The sequence below is a fragment of the Rhea pennata genome, unplaced genomic scaffold, assembly GCF_028389875.1.
Source record: "Rhea pennata isolate bPtePen1 unplaced genomic scaffold, bPtePen1.pri scaffold_33, whole genome shotgun sequence".
NCBI classification, from domain to species: Eukaryota; Metazoa; Chordata; class Aves; order Rheiformes; family Rheidae; genus Rhea; species Rhea pennata.
Genome location: NW_026907680.1, coordinates 869467 through 892990, shown reverse-complemented (window position 1 = coordinate 892990; position 23524 = coordinate 869467). Strand labels below are relative to the sequence as shown.

The following is a 23524-nucleotide window of genomic DNA, read 5'->3' as shown; positions in this document are numbered from 1 at the left end:
AAGGACCTCTCTGATGATCTCCGTGCTTTGAAATAGGTCCTGTCACAAAGCAGGGACTCCAGAGGAACCAGTTTGCCCTCCTCCTCCGCCCATACCTTTCCTTTGTCAGAGCCTGGGAAGCACACTGCATACACGAGTGGAAGGCCCACATCTCCAGTGGATCTGAGGAGCTTTCCTTCTCTGACAATACCTATGCAGACTCTTCCTGTGCCCTTGTGCGAATGGAGCCATTAGGAGCCACAGTCATCTCAGTGTGGCCGGGGACACTGGTGGGGAGTTCTTGTTTTCTTCTTGAAATTGTATGAGTAAAGAGAAAAGCAAGAACTCAGCCCATCCAGGAGAGCTCCTGCTGAAGGTGGCAGCCCAGCATGCCAAGAGGCCCACTTGTGTTCTGAGGTCGTACTTGAAGACCAGGCTGAGAAAATTGTGGGCTTTACCTGAGGACTTTGGCTCCCCAGTATGGCTTAAGGCCTTTGTGATGAGGAGTTCCCGCACCCTTTTCCGATCCAAATCATGCTCCCATACGGGCAGCTGACTCTCTGCTGTGACAAACGTGGTCTGGAGGAAAAAGCTAGCCCAAGATGTCTTTCTGCCTTGCTTGCTTCTGGTAGGGATCAATCTTTTCAAACAAACCAAAACCAGAACCTCTCATTCCTCTCCATGTTATAGGCTCCCCAAATAAGAGCTACAGAAGGACCAAAGCACAGGGAATGGCTGGGCAATAAAGTGCCAGAGGGTATTTGCTGCAGGAGGAGTAAGGCCTCTTGGGGAGTAAATGACCACATCTGAACTTTGCATGCACCGGGGCAGGCTGTGAGCTAACAGCTCTTGGTCAGGAAGGAGAGGCAAGAGAGAGGTCGCTGAAAGCCGCATCTCCTTGCCCTGCAGAGGTGAGAAGAAGCCCAGCAGAAGTGCTATGAAGAGGAAGAGAGAAGCCAAGCAAAGAGCCGCATCTGGCCCTGCCACACATTGACGGTGTGCTTTCAGCCCAAGATGGGGGTGCGCTTCTGGAAGGACCAAGCGGACAAAGGCTTTGTGTCTCCTGCCTCTGGCTGAGGAAGCTCCCAGGCCACAGGCTGCTGGAAGAAGACCCTGTTGGGGCAATCAGTGCATTTTTGGCTGTTCTGCACCTACTTGCTGCTGTTCCAGCCTGTGCTAGAAAGACTGTGCTGAAGCACCAGCAGCTCTCGGAACACTGACCTCAAGCACTTAGTGAGCTGCAGTTTGCAAGCAGAACCTCCGTGTACTTGCTGCTGCTCCAGCCTTTGCAAGAGAGGCCTAGGCTGGAGTAACATCTTGTTGGAATCAGACTCTCTCCTAAGCCAGAGGTCTGTCTGCAGAGAAGGCAGTGCCTGGCCTGGCCCTGGGGCCTGTGGGGCAAAGGCTCTGCGGGCTGGCAGAGGCCATGTGGGGTTTTCTGGGAGGAAAACATCTGCAATGGAGGAGAAGAGAGCTAAATTCCCTAATTCTCCCTCCCACCGCACTTCTGTTCTGCCTTCCTCCCCTTCTCGCACCATGGCTCCACCGCCTGCTGCTTTTCCTGCCAGCACCAAATGCCCTCTCCTGCGTCCATTGCCTGCCTTAGCCAACAGACCCCAGCCCACTTCTGGGGCACTTCGCTGTGCCCCAGAGAGCCCTCCCGGCAGCAGGGCACTGCCTTGGGGCACCCACCTCTTGGCAGGTGCCAAGGAGCAGCTGCCACAAAGGCTCCTGGGGCCAGCAGAGCTGCTGCTGCTGCTGCTGCTGTGCGTGGGCAGAGCAGGGGCAAAAGCACTTTGTGAGCTTCCCCACAGACCTGCTGACCCCTCAGCAGCCTCCCCAGTCTCCAGCTCTTCTCCAGCCTTGGCACCTCCTTTTCCCTTCCCCCAAAACAACAGCGTGGAACAGAAAGCCAACACTGGGGAAACCTCCTTCCCTGTGGAGTGGTCCCTGCCTTGACTTTCCTCCGGGCAAGCTCCTGGGGCTGAGCAGCAGCTCTGAGCAGCCTTGCCCCACACAGCCTCTGATCTGGGACAGCAAGATCCTGCCCTTCTGTGGGCTGCTACTTCCCACCATGGCTTCTCCACGCAGCGCTGCAGGCAGTTGCCCAGGCGGGCTGAGTGCTGACCATCGCAGGTGGCAGAGGCATGGCCCTGGGCACCCTGACCTCCCAGGACACTGCTCTCAGCCACAGCCCTGGGCACACCTGGCTGCACGCACGCCCTGCTCGCACAGCCCTACACCCTCCCCGGCAGAAGGGAGCCATGCCGCCCTGTCCCTCGGACACTGTGGCAGCAAGTCCCTGCCCTAAAGCACCAGCTGCTCCATCGAGAGAGCTCTCTGGAAAGATGGCCTCAACCATCACCTGCGCGAGGTCTCCAGGACCCCGCGAGCAGCTCAGCAGCACTGCCCTGCAGCCAGAGACTTCCCACTGGAAGGGCTCTGCCCATTTCTGCCAGAAGGAGCTCTCAGCTGCTGCCTCCCTCCTGAGCGTCCGGAGCTTCCCTCCGTTTTGTCTCAGCTCAGCTCAGCACGGGCAGGCAGTGCCCTCAGCACTGCGGCTCCTGGCAGAGGAGCTGCTCCTGCACCCAGCAGGGAAGTCATTTCCCCAGGCTTCGGGGAGTGAGTGAGCTGAGTCAGCCTGGGCCCCTCATTTCTTTGGGGAGAAGCCCTCCAGGTGGTGGGGCAGACACCTCCATCACATGCACGCCACCAACCCCCAGGACGGTTGTGGGATTCATCCTGCTTAAGCTGCCGTGTGCCCAAAAGAGGTGCACAGAAGTGTGCGAGCTCCTTGTCCCCCCTCCCATTTCCAGTCCAAGGTGGTGGAAGGTGGGAGTCAGCTGCTGCCGTGGAAACACTGGGTGACACCAGAGGTGCCAGAGGTGATCCAGGGCATGCGCAAGTGCCTGCGAGCTCTCCCTGGGCAATGTGGAGAGACACAGACCCGTGTGTGGCATCATCTGGGGGCTCTGGGGGACATTCCCAGAGGCAGGATGCACCAGCTGCCCACGCCTGGCAGGAAGAAACTTCTCCTTCGGCACTGAGCCAGGGCTTTGCTGCCTGCCAAGGCCTTGCTGGAGGTTTCCCTGCCATCGGTCCGTTCTCAGCACTTCCTTGCACTGGGGGCAGCAGGAGCCGCAGCCTGTGCTGTGTCGCCATGGGTGGAGGCTGGTGCAGTGCCCCACTGCCCCCCTCCCCTCGCAGCCAGGTTTCCCGCATGGGGCCATGGCCTGGCTGAGTGCAGCCGCAGCACCCAGCCCAGCCGGTCCCCCGGTGGGGTTATCCCTGCCCCAGGACCTCCCCAGTGCGGGGGTCACGGCAGCCCCACAAGTGCCCCGTGCAGCCCCTCCCCACTGCAGGGCCAGCCCTGGCCGGGGGCCCCGGGGGTCCCGGTCCCCTCTGTGACATGGGCTGGCGTCACAGGGGACATCCCTGCTGGGTCACAGCCACCGCTGCCCTCTCCCGCCCGCCCACGCACCCTCCCCACTCGTCCCGCACAGCCCACCGCAGCGCAGGCGCTGGGGCTGCTCTGGGCACCGCTGTGCTGCCAGGAGCCGACGAGCCCCAGCGGGAGCTGGCGACGGGAGCCCGGGGCAGCGCGGGGCTGTGCTGAAGGGCGCAGCAGGAGCAGCCGAGCGGCCAGGAAGCCTTTGCAGGGACCCTCCCACTGCGCGGCCAAGCCAGAGCGCCCGGCACGGACATGGAGCTCCGGGATGCTGGCCGCGCCACGCAGCGTGAGCAGCGGGTGCCCATCATTCCCCCGCGGGGTAAGGCCTTCGCGACCTCCTTGCCCAGGATTGCTGTCGAGAGGCTGAGCACCAAGATGGGCTGTAGATGCCCAGGGGCTGTGGGGAGCCTGGGCGGTCTTGGGGTGCCCCAAGGGTCCTCCGCTGATGGTGCCTTGTGGTGCAGGGGGCATGACGTGTCTTTGCCTTGCTTTGCAGTGGCCGTGCCCATCTGGGAGGGTGTCTCCAACTACATCCAGGAGAAGCTGGTGCTGAACAAGGTGGATGTGCCATCCTCTCCCTCCCCTCCCATACCCATGCTGGCAGCAGCACTGACCCCTCGGGGCCATGGGCCGCAATAGTCCTGCCCCTCCTCTCCAAGCAGAAGCAACCCCCCTGCAGAAGCATGCTGCAAATGACAGCTGTGCCCCAGACCGACTTCTCCCAAAAGGGAGGTGCCCAATGTGCAGTGCAGCTGCGGTTGCTGGAAGGGTGGGAGGCTTTCTGGGCCCTCTCTGGAGATCCTGGCAGAGTGCAAGGCCAGAAAGGGAGCCGTTCTGGGAAAGCCTTTTCTTCGTGTGCTGGAGGGGTGGCAACGTTGCCTTTGGAGGCTGAGGAGGAGGGGGAGGAAACTATGGGGAATGGCCTTCTCAGGGAGTTCTCCAGGGCTTCCGCCAAGCTTTCCAGAAGGCTCTGTCTTGCCCCTTTGCATGCCAGCCATGGGCAGGGCACCTAGCACCGTGGCCATGCTTTGAGAACAACTCTCTCTTTGTCTGTCTCCCATGCTTCTAAGGCTTCTCTCTACTTCTCTGGCTGCAGGATGTGAGAATTATTCCCCTTGGCACCTTCAGTGTTGCTACAAAACAAGTCGTTGCTGGCAAGAAAAGTCCTCTGACTGTTCAGAGACCCGCATTTCGCCTCTCAAGCAACCTTGTGGATCTTCATGGCCTCAGCCATGAGGAGGCCTCTGTTGCTGGTAAGAAGGCAGACTGAAACCTCGGCTTCCCCTGGGGACATCGCGGGGCTGTGGCTCTCTGCTGTTTCCCAGGGGCTGTTAGAAATTGAGACTTGCTGCCCCGGGTGCTGAGCAGAGCTTCAGGGTGTTTTGATTGTCACAACATTATAATGCAGAATCCAACGAGAGTCTCTCGGTGTGTCTCTCTCTTGCACTGGCTCGAACGCGTGGCTCCATAGTGGGGCTTTTGTGGCTGCTGCTTCCAGTGCCGTGTAGTTGCCACTGTTGTTCCCCGTTGATGCCACAGCAGCTGTCTGCTCAAAAGGACAAGTCCTTCCTATTGCTTCCTAACACCGATGGATTAAGAGGCAGCGTGGAAGGCTGTTGTGCAGCCCATGTGTTTTCCTCCTCCTTTGGAGCCAGCGTGACATGGCACAGCTAAGGCTCGTCAAAGCTGGCATGGCCTGAGTGCCGGCACCATTCCTCTGTGCACTGCCTTCTGCTGGCAGCTGGCCCCCTTGCTGCTCTGCTTGGCCTGCCCTCCTGCCTCCCGCTCCCAGGAGGTGGCCAGGGCTCGCTCTTGGTGTCTGTGCAGGGAAGGAAGCCCTGCGGTAGCCTTGTCCCAGGAGGCTGCAGAGTGCTTTGAATTTGGGCCAGGGAGGGCTGACAGGAGCCTCCTGTGGGGGCTTTTGTGGGGGTTAAAGCAGAGAGCTCTGCAGCTCTGTGCTGCCGCAAGACCTTCAGGCGCCCAGCACTGTGTGGGAGCCTGCTGAAGGGCTCCATCCGTGACTGTGCTGCTCTTTGCTTGTTGCCTAGGGCGCAGGAAAGCTGAGACCCTCAAGTATCCTCACGTAGCCGTGGCCATCTCCGTGCCTTGGAAAACAGTGGCGGCCTGCGTGGAGGAGACCGTGTACCTTCTGTCTTGCTGCCTGGCCAATGGGAAGAACGTGGCCCTTCTTTTCAAGGGCATTGGCGTGCTTCTCATTGAAGGCAAAGAGGTGACAATGTGGTTTTACAGAGGCTTTCTGTGCAGGCTGAATGCCTCCCCACAGCTGCTCAAAGCTCTTCTGGATGTAAGTCTGCCTTTTTCCACAGCTCTCCTTCTCACCCCTTTGCAAGCCTGGCCAAGTCCAAAGCAACCGCTTTCCCCCCACTGCTGGGTCCTGGGAGTTCTTTCCTGCTAGGCTTCCTCCAGAAGTCTTCCATAAAGTCAGCCTTTCCTTGGGGTCTTTGTGTTAGGATCCCATTTGTCTCCAGGCCTCCTCTGGCCATGTTTGGGATTGTGGGGCAGTGCGTCCAACAGCTGCTCCTCAAGTTGCAGAAGACTCTCGGGGTTTGTCACAGACAAAGTCATTGCAAGCCAGGGCCTTTGCCCAGGTCTCCAGTGCAGCCGTGTCATTCAGCCTGGGCTTTCTGGTGCAGAAGACCTCTGCTTGCCTCCCTTGACTTCTCCACTATGCAACAACTGCTCTCCTGCATCAGCCTCTTGGCTCTTGCCCTTGACAGAAGCCTGCCAGTGTTTCTGGCCATCTGCCTGTATTATTCCACACCTGCTGGTCTGTAGAATGGAGGTGGGGGTGGCTGTGAGCAAGAGCGAGGGGTGTTTCCCTCTTTCTGAGTGGCAGCTTCTTCTCTGATTAGTGGAAACATGGTCTGCCCTTGTGGGCAGCAAGGTCCTTTTCTTCGTAGCATCTCACCCATGTCTCTGCCCTTTGCAGATGCCAGAGATGAGGCATTCAGTTCTCGCAAGCACCCAAACAGCGGCTTCCCTGATCCATTCTGGCTCTCTCATTGTCTTTCCAATGTGAGTACTTTGGTTTGCTCCTTTCCACCTGAGTTCCGGGCTCACCCAAAGAGCAGCTCCTCACTGCAGGTTTGGTCGAGATGTGTTGCCAGAGCTAGTGAAGGCTGCTCAGAATGTGCTTGCAGAGCAAGTCTTCCGAGGAGTTGGATCCCCGTGTGCTGCAGCCATGCCCTGGCTTTGTTTGGGCTCTGTGTGGGGGTTCTGCTGAGCTCTGTGCTGGCTCCCACCTTGTGAAGGCCTTTGTTCCACTAGGGGCCCAGGAATGGAGGCTGTTCTTTGCAGATGCTCTGCCCTGAGCTTGGGAGGGATTGCAAGGGCTGTGGAGGTCTAGATTAGAATTTCCTAAGAGGGTGGAAAGCTGGAGGAAAGGGGCCTTGTCTGATGTGCCTGCACAGGAGCCTGCTCAGGAGCTGTCAGACAGGCTGCAGTGTTGACCTGGAGGGTTTGCTTTGGAAAGCTGAGAAGGAGCTCTCTCCCCAGGGGTAGAGGGAAGGCCTGGAGCAGTGTGAGGAGGAAGCTTGTGGCCCTGCAGGCAGGCATGCTGGGTCCCTGCACTTCCTGAGGGAGTCCTGCAGGAGATGACCTGTCCTGCATATTCCCCCTTTGGGAAAGGCTGCTCTTCCTAGCAGCTGGGCCATGTGTCTGTGTGCCCAGAATTCACAGAAGCAGCAAAGGAAATGCGGGGCCCTTCCTTGCGAGTGGTGTCTTTTTCTGGTTTACAGGTATGTGCTTGAGAGTGCCCCTCGAAGACCATCTGTGGGAGCTGTGAAGCCCACGTGGGAAGAGGAGAAGGGACTAGATGTTGCCAGCAGCAAGGAAGGTAATGGAGTGGCTGATGCCTGGCTGGGCTTTGCACCTTCTCTTTTGTTGGTCCTTGGCAGGGCATTGGAGCCAAGGCTGCAGCACCGTGGCTCGCCTAGCATGAGGCACTAGAGGCAAGGCAGCTCAGCCCTGATGGGGAGTCGACAATCTGCTCACTTGTGCCAAGACTTCCTTCCACCTTCAAAGCAATTTGTTCTGCCCTTGCCTTCTGTGTTTCTCCTACACATTCCCAAAGCACAGCCTTTGGCTTGACTGTGTGTTTTCTTCCCTTCTGATTGCAGAGCATGTATCTGGCCAGCGCCTCCTCCAGCGAGAGAGGCAGCCTGAATCCAAAGTGGTGGCTACCAATGTGGAGGAAGGCACGGTGGAGGAAGAGCCTCGAGGCAGGTGAGACACTTGGGGGAATGGCGGAGGGTGACCCTGTAGCCTTGTGTGTCTTGGAGGGTGATGTTTCCCTTGGACACAAGGTCCTGAGGAGCTCTGAATGCCTTTTAAGCTCTGCCACGAGGACTAGGCCTCCGTTGCTGGTTGGGCAGACAAGAGCATGTGCCTGGCAGAGCCTGCTCTTGGCTTTCTGCCCCCGCTGCCTCTGCTTCCAGCTTCCAGACCTTTGGGCAACTCAATGTAATTGGTCCTTTGGGAAGAGGAGGGCCTTTTCCCCTAGCCCATAGATGAAAGTAAGGAGAATGCTGCTCATCTGTGGAGAGCAGGGCTGGGTGTCTCAGGGCAATTTTGGAGGCTGAGGAAGAGTCTGCATGCCCTTGTCAGGCCTTGTGAGGAGCTAAGTGGAAAAGCTCAACTGGTGTGAGGTGCAAGAGGGGTGTGCAGGGAATGCTGCTGGAGGGGAGGATGCCTTGGGTGAATATCTCCCCAAAGCTGTGGTGTTTCCCCTTGGGCAATGCCCTTCCTTTGACTGCCAGCAGCAAGGAGGAAGGAGGGTCATTTCCAGGCAGCAGTCAGGGGTGGCGAGCAGCAGGCTCGAGAGGGTGTGGCCATGGCTCAGGCAGCCCTTAGAGGCAAGGACGAGTTGTTTGGGCACTTTGAAGAGGATGGGAAGGAGGGACATGAGTGCCTGAAGACGGAAGGACTGCAAGGGACAGAGCAGTTATTCCCGGTTCCCTTTCTGAAGCTTCCAAGAAAGCTTGTCCTTGGGGGCCACACCGCAGAGGCTACTGGAGTGCTCAGGACAGTGGGTAATGGTGTGTGCTGGAGCCTGTCCTTGGAGCTGACCCTGCTGCTCTCCTTGGTGCCTGGAGAAAAAGTCCTACTGTGGGCACCCAGAGCTTTCCCTCGGGCACGCTGTGCAGCCCTGGGTGGTTGGGTGGTGGAGAGTCTCTGTGTCACACTTCCCCACGGTGTGTATTTGCAGCATGCTGCCAGCAATTCAGCCTAGCTCTGCAAAGGAGGATTTAGTGGGCTGGAGGAAGCAGCTGCCAGACGCCAGAGCGGGAGCTGGCGGGCCTGAGATTGGCTATCAGAATTCAAGAGAGGTAGGTGCTCCTGATGGAGGTCCTTCTTTTGGCAGCTTGCTTTCTGCCAAAGCATCGTGGTGTGGGCGCTGGCTGGACAAGAGCCCTTCCCATGGGTTCCTCTGGGCCCTGCCTGACTGTCCCCGGGCTTTGCTGTCAAAGGCGCTGCTTGTGCTCTACTTCTGCAATGCATCTCTCATGACTCCTTCACTCTCCATTAACGTCTCCCAGCAGAGCCTCTGGGGCCCTCGCTCTAGTGGCCGTGGAACTGCTGGGCCTTTCTGCTATAGCAGATGGAGAGATTCTGTTCAGCGGTGTGATTATTCAGATGCTTGGTTCAAACAGGAAAGGGATGTTCAGCCTTGCTGGGCTTCCCTTCAGGGTAAAAGAGCACTGACAGGGAAGGGTCAGAGCAGAGGCTGAGAAAGAACCTTCCCTTCTGGGAAAACAGAGCTGCCGTAACCCCCACTGCCCTCTCTTATCCTCCCTAGCAGGACTGCCCTGCACATTGCCCTAGAGTTTAGTGAGCTGCCTTCCCCTGCACTTGCCTGCCTTGACTTCCCAATGCTCTGCTGGATTAGCCTCTTTGTGCTTGCCCTGGACATAATCCTGCCAGAGCTTTTAGACTTTTGCCTATATTCTCCTACAGCTGGTCTTGTGTAGAATGGAGGGGCTGCTGTGAGCCACAATGATGGGTATTTCAGAGTTTCTGAGAGGCAGCTTCTTCTTTTCTGAGTAATGGAAACTTTAGCTGCCTTTGCCAGCAGCAAGATTCTTTCCTTGGCAGCATCTCACCGGTGTTTCTCACCTTTGCAGATGCTGGAGATGAGGGACTCAGTCCTCAAAGCCAGCCAGAGGAGTGAGACTGAGGCCCCTTGTGCTCTTCCAAGTATTTTTCCAACGTGAGTACTTTGCCTTGCTTCTTTTCCCCTGACTGACAAAGGCAGCAGCCTCTCAGCACAGGTGTGATAGGGCTGCAGTGCCAGGGCTGGGGGAGGCTGCTCTGAAAGTGCTTTGGGAGCAAGACTTCCCAGCGGCTGCATCCCAGTGGCCTGCACGCATGCTCTGCCTTCATACAGGGTCTGTTGGAGGCCCTAAGCCAAGATTTATGCTGTCTCCCACCACGCAAGAGCTTTATTCTGGACTGCCTTGATGCCTTTCTCTGTCTTTGTCACTGGGTGCCCAGCAGCAATCCATTGCCCATCCCGGAACACAGAGTCCTTGGGGCCACGGGGCAGTGACTAATGTAGTCGGCAGCACAGCGCGTAATGCTGTGCCTGGGAGCCTGTCCTGCCAGATGACCCTGCTGCTCGCCTCCCTGCATGGAGAGAAAATTTCACTGTGGTTGTGTCCAGAGCTCTCCTTCAGGCATGATGTGCAGCCCTGGGTGTTTTGTTAGGGGGTGATCCCCGTTCCTGTGGATGTGACCCCAGTCAGTGGGACCCACGTGCTTCTGCTACAGAACTGCCTTCTGCGGTAGAAGCAGGTGCCCAACTTGTCAGGCTGAAATGGGGACCCTACTCCCCCTGTGCTCATGCCACCTCCCCGCGGTGTGTATTTGCAGTCCATTCCTAGGCACCCCAGAGTGCTCTGCCCAGAAGGCAGTGCCAGGCGGGAGGAAGCCATCATCAGAAGGTGGAGCACCTACTGAGTGGCCTGGGAATGAAGTGGACGAGAATGCCAGAGCTGTAAGTGTCACTGCTGGGGGCCCTTCTTTTCCAGCGTGCTTCCTGCAAAAGCCTTGTGCTATGGGCGCTGGCTCACAAGAGCCCTTCCCATGGGTTCACTGAGCCCTGCCCGACATCGCCCAGTCCTGCCTTCAAAGGCATCGGTGGTGAATGTAGTTTTGGAATGCACACAGTGTTGCACCTTGCTCTCTGTGAACACACCAGCAGAGCCTCTGTGGCCCTCCTGCTGGTGGCACTGGAAGTGCTGGGCCTTTCTGTGATAGAAAGTAAAGAGCTTCTGCTCAGCTCTGTGATAATTCAGATGCTTGTTTCAAGCAGGAAAGGGATGTTCAGCCTTTCTGGGCTTCCCTTCAGGGAAAAAGGGTGCTGACAGGAAGGCTCCCGGGAAGGCTCAGAGCAGAGGCTGGGGAAGAACCTTCCCTACTGGAGAAGCTTCTGAGCTGGCTTCCCCTGCGCTTGCCTCCCTTGATGTCTCCGTTCTGTCCTGGATCAGCCTTTTGGCTCTTCCCTGGACAAAAGCCTGCCAGAACATTTAGCTCTTTGCCCATATTCCCCTGCAGCTGCTCTTGTGCGGAATGGAGGGGCTGCTGTGAGCAAGAGCAAAGGGTCAACGGCTGTTTCTGCAATTCTGAGAGGCAGCTTCTTCTCTGAAGCATGGAAACATGGGCTGCCCTTGCCAGCAGCAAGATCCTTTCCTTGGCAGCATCTCACCTCTCTTTCTCACCTTTGCAGATGAAAATACACAGGGATTCAATCCTGACAGCCACTAAAGCAGCTCCGATTGTGTCCCCTGCACCTCTTCCAAACATGTTCCTAAAGTGAGTACTTTCCCTTCCTTCTTTCCCCTCTCCCTGACAAAGGCAGCAGCCTCTCCACACAGGTTTGTTAGGGCTGCATTGCCAGGGCTGGGGCAGGCTGCTCTGAAAGTGCTTTGGGAGCAAAAATTCCAAGCGGCTGGGTCCCAGTGACCTGCATGCATGCTCTGCCTTCATCTGGGCTCTGTGGGTGGGGAGAGGGTTCTGCAGAGCTCTGTGCTGCCTCCCACTATGCAGGAGCTTAATGCTTGACTGTCTTGATGCCTTTGTCCTTCTTCAACACTGGGTGCCCAGCAACAACCTATTGCCCATCCCTGAACACAGAGTGTTCAGGTCTTATGTAGCTTACAGGACATCAGGTAATGCTGTGCCTTGGAGCCTGTCCTGGCAGATGACCCTGCTGCTCTCCTCACTGCCTGGAGAGAGTCTCCCTTGGGCTCCTGGAGCTCTCCTTCAGGCATGACGTGCAGCCCCAGGTGTTTTGGTGGGAGGTGGTGCTCTGATGTGGCTGCAGTCAGTGGGAGCCCTGTGCTTCTGCTGCAGAATTGCCTTCTGCTGCAGGAGCAGGTGTGAAGCTGGTGAGGGCCAGGTGGGGACCCTACTCTCCCTGTGCTCATATCACCTCTCCGCGGTGTGTATTTGCAGGCCAGTGCCAGTCACCTTAGAGTGCTTTGCACAGAGTACAGCAGCAGCGGGCAGGAAGAAGGAACGGAGAGAAGCCCAAGCACTAGCTGCATGTCCTCTGAGCGAGGGCCGTCAGAGGTCTGGCGTGGTAAGTGCTCCTCATTGAGTCAGCCCTTCATGTGCCAGCCTGCTTTTTGCCCAGGCCTTGTGCTATGGGCGCTGGCTGTACAAGAGCCCTTCCCATGGGCTCTGCTGAACCTTGCAAGACTTGGCCCAGGGCTTGCCTTCACAGGCACCGCTTGTGCTCCAGGTTTGCAATATAGCTCTTGCTGCTGCGCCCTCCTTGAACACACCAGCAGAGGCACCGGGGTCCCGGTTTTGGTTGCCTCTGAACTGCAGAGCCTTTCTGCGATAGAAAATTCAGTTTCTGCTCAGTTGTGTGATTATTGAGATGCTGGGTGCAAATGAGAACGGGATGTTCAGTGTGACTGGTCTTTCCTTCAGGGCAGTAGGGTGTTTGCAGGAAGGCGCATGGGAAGGGTCAGAGCAGAGCCTGAGAAATAATTTTCCCTTCTGGGAAAAGAGACCTGCTGCAGCCCCCACTGTACCCTCCTGTCCTCCCTAGCAGGACTGCCATGCACATTGCCCTTAATCTTCGTCAGCGGCCCTCCCCTGCGCTGCCCTCCCTCAGTCTCTCCCCTAGGCAAGAACTGCTCTCCTGGATCAGCCTCTTGGCTCTTGCCCTGGACAAAAGCCTGCCAGAGCTTTTCCCCATTTGCCTGTATGTCCAGGGAGCAGCTATTGTGTAGAATGGAGGGGTTGCAGTGAGCAAGAGAGAAGGTTGTTTCTGCTGTTCTGAGAGGCAGCTTCTTCTCTGAACAGTGCAAACATTGGCTGCCCTTGTGAGCAGCAAGATCCTCTTCTTGGCAGCATCTCACCTGTGTTTCTCCCCTGTGCAGATGCTGGAGATGAGAGACTCGATCCTTGCAGCCACCAAAGCCCTCGATGTCCAGGCCCGTACTCCCCGCCGCCATATGTTTCCAACGTGAGTATATTTGTTGGCTCCCTAGCCTCCAGTTTAGCAAGAGAGCATCTTCTCGGCGCAGGTTTGTTAGGGCTGCAGTGCCAGGGCTGGCGAAGGCTGCTCTGAAAGTGCTTTGGGAGCAAGACTTCCCAGCGACAGTGTCCCTGTGACCTCCAGGCATGCTCTGCCTTCATGTGGGCTCTGTGGGGGGCTTTGGCCAACTCTGTGCTGGCTCCCACCACACAAGGGCTTTATTCTGGGCTGCCTTCATGCCTTTCTCCTTCTCTGTTGCTGGGTGCCCAGCAGCAATCCATTGCCCATCCCGGAACACCGAGTCCTTGGGGCCACGGAGCAGTGGCTAATGCAGTTGACAGGACACAGGTAATGGTGTGAGTTGGAGGCTGTCCTTGTAGGGGACCCTGCTGCTCTCCTTGCTGCCTGGAGAGAAAGTCTCGCTGTGGGCACCCGGAGCTCTCCAGCGGGCACATTGTGTAGCTGTGGGTGTTTTGGCGGGAGGTGATTTCCGTGTCTGTGGATGTGATCCCCGTCAGTGGAACCCCCGTGCTGCTGCTGCAGAACTGCCTTCTGCTGCAGAGGCAGGTGCCCCCCCTTGGGAGCGCTGCGTGGAGTCCAAACTCCCCAGCTTCCCCGGGCTCATGCCACCTCCCTGGTGCCTATTTGCAGGATGTTTTCCACCACCCCAGAGTGTTTTGCCAAACGGCCGGCCCCAGGCGCCTGGGAACAACCGCCACGTGCTAGAGTGCGAGCTGTGTGGGCTGTGAATGAAAGCGCTCCGAAGGCAAGACAGGTAGGTGCTCCTCCCTGAGCTCCTTTGTCTGCAGAAGCATTCTTCTCTGGGACAAGAGCCCTTCCCATGGGCTCTGCTGAGCCCTGGCTGACTTGGCCCAGGGCTTGCCTTCAAAGGCACTGCTTGGGCTCTAGTTTTGCAATATAGCTCTTGCTGCTGCGCCCTCCTCGAACACTCCAGCAGAGCCCCTGGGGCCCTCTCTTTTTTTCTGGCCATGGTAGTGCTGGGGTTTTCAGTGAGAGACCATGGAGAGTTTCTGCTCAGCTGTGTGATTATTGAGATGCTTGGTGCGAATGAGAAGGGGATGTTCAGCATGGCTGGTCTTCCCTTCAGGGCAATAGGGTGCTGGCAGGAAGGCTCAGGAGAAGGTCACAAAGCCTGGGACATGTTGCGGTGCCCCTTGCTCTTCTGCTGCTGGGGCGGCAGCAGCCGTTGTTCGGCAGGGTGCCCCAGGCCAGGTCAGAGCCAGGGGCCTGGTGATTGCCAAGGTCCTGCAGTCCCTGGATGCTGGCGAGGAGCATGTGGAGAGCAGCGGAGTGGACTTGGAAGTTGGGCACATTGCACAGTGTGGAGTTGTCTTGCAGGTGCAGGAGGGTGCTGAGAATCTGGCTGAAGAAAAGCCCAGTATTCAGAAGATCGTCCAATACCAGCTGGGAGAAGACAAGCAAGTGACCCTGAAGGTCTACTTCTCCTGCCTAGAGGAAGAGGAGGAAGGGCTGGACAGTCAAGAGGGGCCTTGCAAGACAGGGCAGGTATGTGGCAGCTCCAGGAGAAGCCTGGCAGAACTGAGGGGCAGTGAGGCAGCAAGGGGTGCCACTTGTAATCCCGGAGCCACTGTGCTGCCGAGAGCGTGCTGTGACTTTTCCTGACATGGGCTTGATGTGGCTTAAAGCCTGTCACTAAGTCCCTCTCTGCAGCCCCCAGCAAAAGCCCAGCACTGCTGTGGAGCTGAAGGGCTGTTTCTGCAAATGGGAGCAGGGTTGAGGGAGTAGGGGAGGAGAGAAGCAGGAGGGCTCGGAGGCCGAGCGAGAGAGACAAGGTGCAACCCCATTGCCCCATGAGCAAGCCACAGGGCTGGCCTGGGCTCAGCCTTGCCTTCCAGCCAAGGGGGCAGCTGTTGAGTGCTGAGAATGGCCTCCAACAGTGGCACCTGCAAGATCTGAGCAGCTGAGCGCAAAGGGATGCTTCCAGCGTTGGTGTGCCCCTTTGCAAAGCTCTCCCTGACCGCTGAAGCCAAGACGACACAGGTATCTGCCAGTCCTGGTACCAGCAGCCTCTGCCACGGGCTGATGAGCTGTGTCCAAACAAGCTCCCCTGTCCCATGACGGTGAGGCTGGCAACACCCTCAGAAGCTCCTGCAAACATCCCTGGCCCTCACGAGTCTGCAGTCTTACTGGGCTTTCTGGCAGGGCAGAACACAGCCTGTTCTTTCTGCCTCCTTGTGCAGGGGGAAGAAGAGCCGTGTGCAGAGACACAGGCAAGCAGAAGAAAGAGCAGCAGCAGTGGCAAAGAGCCCAGCAGAGCCAGTTTTAGCAGAAGACGCAGCAGCAGTGGCAGGGGCAGTATCAGCGGCAGTGTCAGCGGGAGACCCAGAGGCAGCGGCAGTGGAAGCCCCACTGCAAAAGAGAACGGCAGCCCCAGTGTCAGTAGCGGGCAGCGTGGCAGTGGCAGCGGGAGCCCTGCTGGCAGGCAGAGCGGCAGCCCCAGTGTCAGCGGCAGGGGCAGTGGAAGCCCCACTGTCAGACCAAGCGGCAGCCCCAGTGCCAGTGCCGGACAGAGTGGCAGTGGCACTGGAAGCCCCACTGTCAGAGACAGCGGCAGCCCCAGTGTCAGCGGCAGGGGCAGTGGAAGCCCCACTGTCAGACCAAGTGGCAGCGGCAGTGGCAGTGCCGGACACATCGGCAGCGGAACTGGAAGCCCCAGTGGCAGACGCAGCAGCAGATCCACTGGCGGTGGCAGCGTCACTGGAAGCCCCAGTGGCGGGCACAGCGGCAGCCCAAGTGCCAGCGGCAAACACAGCGGCAGTGACAGTGGGAGCTGCAATGTTGGACACAGCGAGAAACCCGCTCGTAGCAGCAGTGGCAGTGGAAGCTCCAATGCTGGACACAACGGCAGCCCCACTGGCAGTGGCAGCGGCACACGAAGACCCAGTGTCAGACAGAGCATCAACGGCAGTGGGAGCCCCAGGGGCAGCGGCAGTGGCCACAGCAGCAGCCACAACGGAAGCAGCAGCAGCACTGCTTGTGAGCCACGCGAGCACCCAGGAAGTTCTCTGAAGCTGAATTAAACCAACTGCCCCAAGTCGGGTGGCTCTTGGCTGGGTGTGTGGTGAGCTCGTGCGTTTGCAGTGTGGGAGCTTTGGGGAGGCCTGAAGAGCAGAGCTGAGGAGTCAGGGCTCAGGGGCTGCTGCCAGGGCAGCTCGCCGCCGCGGTCGTCCTGTAGCTCTTTGGCTGCAGCTGCGGTGGCTGTGGCCTAGGGGTGTGCTGCGTCTTGTTGGTGCTGGAGAGAGGCGTGGAGAGGGCCGTGCCATGGCCAACGCATGTCCTGGGGGCAGGGGGCCTGTGGGGAGAGGAGGAAAAAGCTGCTGTACGCCTCTGAGGGGAGGAAGTGCTTGAGCCTGGGCCCCCCTTGCTGGGGCCCAGTGCTGGCTGCGTGGTGGGAGGGAACTGCCAGCTCTTGTGTGTGTCTTGGGTGCCCTTGAGTGCTGGGCTTTTGCAGGTGTGAGGGGAAGAAAGCGGGTGCCCCAGGCCAGAAGGCGAAGCGGCCACCCCGGAGGCTTCGTGCCAGCAGAGTCCATGGCCACCTGGGCTGTAGCACCCAGGAACTAGTGGAGTTGCAGAGCCGGAGGGCAGGTAGGAAGGAGGGCAGCAGAGCCCAGAGGCTGGCCTTGAGGCGAGCAGGCTTCCCCTTCTGCAGAGACCTGCTAGGGGGACGACAGGGGAGGCAGCTCAGAAGGGTAAAGGAGCTCAAGAAAGCTGGCAGGCCTTTAAGCTGCTGAAGGAGAGCCTCCTCCAAGTGCCACTCTGCTCCACCTTGACACTCCAGCAAGCCCAAGTCAGGGCAAAGCCTACAGCCCCTCACTAGCAATGGCGATTCTGGAGGACCAGGCTTCATCGTTCCATCTGGTGCGTGCGCATCTGCAAATGCAGGAGCTTTGCTTGAGCGCCTGCTCAGGGAGACTTTGATCAGCACTTCATGAGCACGCAGTCCCCTTCTCTCTGCAGAGTGACAAGCCTCGGTAAGGATCCGCACCTCAGACCAGCTTCTAGCCTCTTTGTCCTCCACACATTTTCCATTACCCCCACAGCAGGAGCTGCGAGAGAAAGCGCCCATCACAGAATCATCGAAGGGTGGAGGTTGGAAGGTGCCTCTGGAGATCATCTCGTCCAGCCCCCCTGCTCAAGCAGGGTCACCTACAGCACACTGCACAGGATCACACCAGGCAGCCTCTGAATGTCTCCAGAGAAGGAAACTCCACTACCTCTCTGGACAACCTGTCCCAATGCTCGGTCACTCTCACCAGAAAGAAGTTTTTCCTCAGAGTCAGGTGGAGCTCCCTGTGTTCTTGTTCGTGTGCGCTGCCTCTTCTCCTAGCACTTGGCACCACAGAAAAGAGCCCGCTCCCATCCTCTTGACACCCTCCCTTGAGGTATTTGTAGACATGGGTAAGATCCCCTCTCAGGCTTCTCTTCTGGAGGCTAAACAAGCGCAGCCCTTACAGCCTTTCCTACTTAGAGAGATGACCCAGCCTTCTAACCATCTTCATAGCAGTACATCAACTCTGGCAAGTCCCGTGGAGAAGACTGCAGACATCCAAGATGCCTGTGCCCATTTTCTCCACAAACACGGAGGTTCTGCTTGCAGACTGCGGCTCACGCAGTACTTGAGGCCAGGGTTCCGAGAGCTGCAGCCCGCAGTGGGAGAAGAGGCCTTTGCTGTCTTTGGGCTCATTCCTCAGCTCTGTGCTTGCGTCCTATTTTCTGCCAGATTCTGCTCTTGCACCTCCCATCCCTGAGGGGAAGACAAATGGAACAAGCCTGCCCTTCAAAGGTAGGACTCTGAGAGACAAAAAGAGGTTGCTCTTGCAAACTAAGCAGCAAGCGGAGGAAGCCAGAGCTCCTGTGCTGGGAAACACGAGGCATTAGACTGATCTCATCCGAAGCTGGCGTCTTTTGATGGCTTTGCCATGGATGCCGAGGGAGTGAAGAGGCTTAGGCCAACAGCTTTGCAGAGCAGGAGCAGAGAGCACTGGCTCCAGTCACATGGTGTTTCAGCACAGGCTGGAACAGCAGCAAGTGGGTGCAGAACAGCCAAAAATGCACTGATTGCCCCAACAGGGTCTTCTTCCAGCAGCCTGGGGCCTGGGAGCTTCCTCAGCCAGAGGCAGGAGACACAAAGCCTTTGCCTGCTTGGTCCTTTTAGAAGCGCACCCCCACCTTGGGCTGAAAGCACACCGTCAACCTGTGGCAGGGCCAGATGCGGCTCCTTGCTTGGCTTCTCTCTTCCTCTTCAAAGCACTTCTGCTGGGCTTCTTCTCACCTCTGCAGGGCAAGGAGATGCGGCTTTCAGCGACCTCTCTCTTGCCTCTCCTTCCTGACGAAGAGCTGTTAGCTCACAGCCTGCCCCGGTGCATGCAAAGTTCAGATGTGGTCATTTACTCCCCAAGAGGCCTTACTCCTCCTGCAGCAAATACCCTCTGGCACTTTATTGCCCAGCCATTCCCTGTGCTTTGGTCCTTCTGTAGCTCTTATTTGGGGAGCCTATAACATGGAGAGGAATGAGAGGTTCTGGTTTTGGTTTGTTTGAAAAGATTGATCCCTACCAGAAGCAAGCAAGGCAGAAAGACATCTTGGGCTGGCTTTTTCCTCCAGACCTTGTTTGTCACAGCAGAGAGTCAGCTGCCTGTATGGGGCACGTATGGAGCATGATTTGGATCGGAAAAGGGCACGGGAACTCATCACAAAGGCCTTAAGTCATACTGGGGAGCCAAAGTCCTCAGCGAAAGCCCACAATTTCTCAGCCTGGTCTTCAAGTATGTCCTCAGAACGCAAGCGGGCCTCTTGGCATGCTGGGCTGCCACCTTCAGCAGGAGCTCTCCTGGAGGGACTGAGTTCTTGCTTTTCTCTTTACTCATACAATTTCAAGAAGAAAACAAGAACTCCCCACCAGTGTCCCCGGCCACACTGAGACAACTGTGGCTCCTAATGGCTCCATTCGCAGAAGGGCCCAGGAAGAGTCTGCATAGGTATTGTCAGAGAAGGAAAGCTCCTCAGATCCACTGGAGATGTGGGCCTTCCACTCACGTATGCAGTGTGCTTCCCAGGCTCCGACAAAGGAAAGGTATGGGCGGGGGAGGAGGGCAAACTGGTTCCTCTGCAGTCCCTGCTTTGTGACAGGACCTATTTCAAAGCACAGAGCTCATCAGAGAGGTCCTTTTTGCTCCAGGATCTTTTCCTCACCCAGCACTGTGATTTGTTTCTCTACAGCTTTCAACATTTGCTGGCGTGTCCACAAACCTATTGCCTAACACTAGCATTTTTGAATGTCATCCCGTGCTGACTGGGAGCAATGTCATTTATTGGCATCTGAGACTTTATCTGATTGTGCTCGATGCAGGAAGACACTGAGGGTCTTCTTGGTTGGTTTACATAGTCCTGTAGAGGAGCTTCCCTGGAAAAAAGGAAGTTTCGACAGGGCAAGGGGTACCCGTGTGTGTGTTTGTGTATGCATATACATCTCCATCGAGAAGGCTCAGCAGAAAGCGGCTAAAAGATTTGTCCTCCATAAAACTGCCTTTCTGAGCTGTGAAGGAAGATGGGACGCTTGGAGACAGGAGTCCAACCTGCAGGAGTCCAGGTTGGCCAATGGTGTAAGTAGATATGGTCGGTGGGTTTTCTGAAAACGTGTGGGGCATATCACAGAATCACAGAATGGGTAAGGTTGGAAGGGACCTCAGGAGATCATCTAGTCCAACCTCCCTGCTCAAGCAGGGTCACCTCGACCATGTTAGACAGGGTTGCATCCGGGCAGGGTTTGAATCTCTCCAGAGGAGGAGACTCCACAATGTCTCTGGGAAACCTCTCCCAGTGCTCGGTCACTCTTACAGGAAAGAAATTCCTCCTCATATTGAGGCGGAGCTTCCGCTGGTTCAGTTTGTGCCCGTTGCCTCTTGTCCTGTTGCGTGGCACTAGTGAAAAGAGTTCGGCCCCATCCCTTTGATGGGGATATCCAGTGGAATTTCCTTCACTCTCTTTCAAGAGCCCGTTGAGTGATAATCAAACACAAAAAATCAAATGTCTTCCTCTGTGTGGGCCCCTTTCATTTTGAGTTCCTCTGAGGGCTTTACATCTCTCTACATTTTTGCACTCTCCAGTCCCATGTACTATTTATTTCCACAAACGCTTTGGGCTACGTGTGCTGAAAAACTAACACTGGGGTTTTTTTTTCCCCCTCTCCCAGGTGCAGGTGAAGTTGGAAGTACATGTGTTGGCCTCCACGCATCTACTGAAGGATCTGCAGCAAATGCCACTTTCCAGGGCAATACAGAGGCATTGTGATATTCTGAGCAGAAAGGATGTGACCGGCACAAAATACAAAGCAAAGCTGGTGAAAAATATTTGCTTTACACAGCACGGTAATGGTTTCCCACTAAATGGTCTGGCTGTGAGAAATCCTTGCTGCAGGCTGAACCTAAACTCCAACGGGTTTCAAAAACTGCCAGGCACACTGCACTTCCCTCTAACAAGCCTGCAGGGATACGGAGCTTGTCTGGCACCGTAAAGTCCATGTCCCTTCTACTGTGAGTAACCAACTGGCTAACCTTTCTTCTGCAGCTTGATGGAGCTGCCTAAGTATTTTGTATGGAAGCACACGTGTGGTCTTGCTCAAGTCAGGTGCTGCCTTTTAGCCAAAGCAGTCCCTCTGCTCCCTTCCATTCTCTTCCTGCTACAGACATGTAGCATTTTCAGCGTTCTCTTAGCACTGAGCACATTGCTCCTGGATCTGTTCTGTGTCCCCTACTTCAGTCCTCCTGCAGTGGAAAACCCTGTAGTGCTGCCCCGCATGGCCACTGGCAGGCACAAGGCTTTGATGCTGAGTGTGAGGGCACTTGTGCCTTGCACCCGGGAGCGTCGCGGCAGGAAAATGGTGTCAGTGCTGACAGGGAGGTGATTCCAGCCCCACCCACCTGGAAGCCAGGAGGAAGAACCTTGCTGCTGCTTCTGCTAGTGAGCTCACTTGCGCCTCAAGACCTGAGAGGCCACCAGTGGCCACAAAGCTGCTGTTAGTGCCTGGGAGGGAGCAACCAGCCTGGGGAGGCAGCAGGGGTGTTGGCAAGCTCAGTGCCGGAGGGGAGAGCAGCAGGTGTTGTGCAGCTGTCTCCAGGAGGGCTCCACGCTGTCTCCCATTGCTTCTTCAACAATGTCCTGATGAAGCAGGAACTTGGTGTGTAACCAGGGAGGGGTGCTGATACCTGGCTGTGCTGGAAAGGAGCTTTTCAGAGAAGGACCTGGGGGCTGTGGTGGGCACCAAGCTGACCATGAACCAGCAATGTGCTCTGGTGGCAAAGAGCAGCCATGGTATCCTGGGCTGCATCAGGAAGAGCACTGCCAGCAGGTGGAGGCAGGTGATCCTTCCCCTCTGCTCAGCACTGGTGAGGCTGCACCTGGAGAGCTTGGTCCACCAGCACAAGAGAAACATGGACCTACTGGAGTGAGTCCAACCACAAAGAAGACTAAGGGCCTGGAGCATCTCCTGTATGAGGAGAGACAGAGATAGCTGGGCCTGTTCAGTGTGTAAGGGGAGAAGGCTCAGGGCAATTTGAATGTACAGAAGTACCTGATGGGGACATGGCATAAAGAAGACAGAGACAGATTCTTCTGTGACAGCCAGTGGCAGGATGGGAGGCAACAGGCACATGTAGAAATACAAGAAATTCCATTGAAATATAAGAAAAGACTTTCTACTGCAAGAGCGATGGAAGACTGGACCAAGTTGCTCAGCAGGACTGTGAGTCTCCATCCTTGCTGCTGCTCAAAACCCAACTGGACACAGTCTCAGTCAGCATGCTCCAGGTATACCTCCAGGTATAAAAGAAAAGAGGGTGGAGGCAGATGTTCTCCAGGGGTGCTTTCCAACTTCAGCAATGCGTTGATTCAGTGATTTGGTGATGCTGCCATTTGTGAAGTCACTTGTGAGCTGCCTAGAGGAACTTTGCTTCTCCATGGAAGAACTCCTCTGTATCACAGAGCAGTCAGTGCCTCTGCAAATTACTTCTCAAGGGCTTCAACGAGGGGTGGGGGCTTTTTCTTCAGGGCCTCGTACAGGCGATCCTTGCACCAGGGAGTCCAGCTCGGCATCAGCCTGAACAGCTCACGCATCATGGTGTGGGATGGTTTCTCCGCCAGAATTCTTTGGTATTGCTCAAAGTCCAGAATGTCCCCGAGCAGGAGGTCCAGGACACCTTTCACTTCAACAACACGTTCAATCAGCACCACTCGGTGCCTATCAACAAAGTGTTCCCCTGGGGAGGCCAGAAGCAAAGGGTTAGTCATCTGTGGACACACTGGTGCTCCTTCAGCTGCTTCACAGGTCATGGAGCAGCAGCCACTTCACAGCGGGGTTTGCCTGAGCTAGCACGACCCAAGGAGGAAATGAACGGCACCACGGAGCACCCAGTCCTCTCTGTTGTTAGTGGGTGATGGCAGCATCTAGCCGAAAGCAGAGGCTCGTGTGAAGGTCTAATTCAAACTGGGGCTGTGCCGGGGCCAATGCTGTGTTTTAGAGTGGGTGTTTGAGCCGCAGCCCCTGGTTTTGAGGCATTTTGCCCCCGAAAGTCTCACCTGTCACTGCCAACATTTGAACAGATTCTTTGGGGATTTGTTCTCTGCCCCTAAAGCCTGTGGGACAGCAAAACAGAAAAGAAATGAGAGGGGAAGCAATGGGAGGGAGCTCCAATCTTGCATGGTCAATGGGGCGCTGCAGAAGGTAAGGACAGAGCAGACACCTTTCCAAAGGAGGCTCCTTCCCTTAGGGGACTAGGACTCCCAGGCCACCTCCCAGCCTTGCTGGTGACCCTTTCTCATGGCTGCTCCCATCTCCACTGAGCCAGTGCCATCAAGTGACAGCACAGCTAATTACAGCCCTATCAGAGACCACCACAGCTGCGCAGTGTGAACTGGCCATGGGAAATGCTGGAGCTATGGATGATGTACGATGAGCACCTCTGACAGGGAGGAGACATCCCATCACCTGGTTCAACCCGTATGTCTTGCTGGGAACTCACTGCATTGGAGTTTTAAGCTAATTTCAGACAGTGTCATGGCAAATACGTTCAATTGAGCTCATCACCCTTGGTTTGTTCTGCAGCAACCATGCACACGTCAACATGGCTGCCCCACAAACACGCCGACACGCACATGCCAACGACACAGCTGGGCCTTTCACAGGCAAAGACACACACACGGCAGCCCCACGCACACACATATGCAGCGCAATGGGGACCACTGGGGCAACATCCCCCTGCTCCCCCCCACCCCAGGGGTCCAGGCACCCCTCTGCCCCCCTGCACCCCAGGGGCCCAGGCATCTGGGCACTCTCCTGCCCGCCTCTACCCAAGGGGCCCAGGTGTCCGGGCACCTCTCTTCTGCCCACTACGCGAGCGGCCCAGGCATACGGGCATCCCTCTGCCCCGCCCTGACTCCAGGGCCCAGACATCCGGACACCCCATTACATCCCCCTACCCCAGGGGCCCAGGCGTCTGGGCCCCTCCTTCCACGTGCCCAGGAAGTCCCCATCCCTTCCCACGTCA

The 23524-nt window shown here is 56.9% G+C and overlaps 1 protein-coding gene across 1 annotated transcript in view; it reads left to right on the top strand.

Moving 5' to 3' along the window:
- The first annotated feature begins 3682 nt into the window (after positions 1-3682).
- LOC134154669 (transmembrane protein 209-like) overlaps positions 3683-23524 on the top strand; it is a 53124-nt gene continuing 33282 nt past the window's right edge. The window contains exons 1-2 of the mRNA XM_062601349.1: positions 3683-3749; positions 7570-7675. Coding sequence (XP_062457333.1) covers positions 3683-3749; positions 7570-7675 — 173 coding nt within the window. The remainder of the gene's footprint in view (positions 3750-7569; positions 7676-23524) is intronic.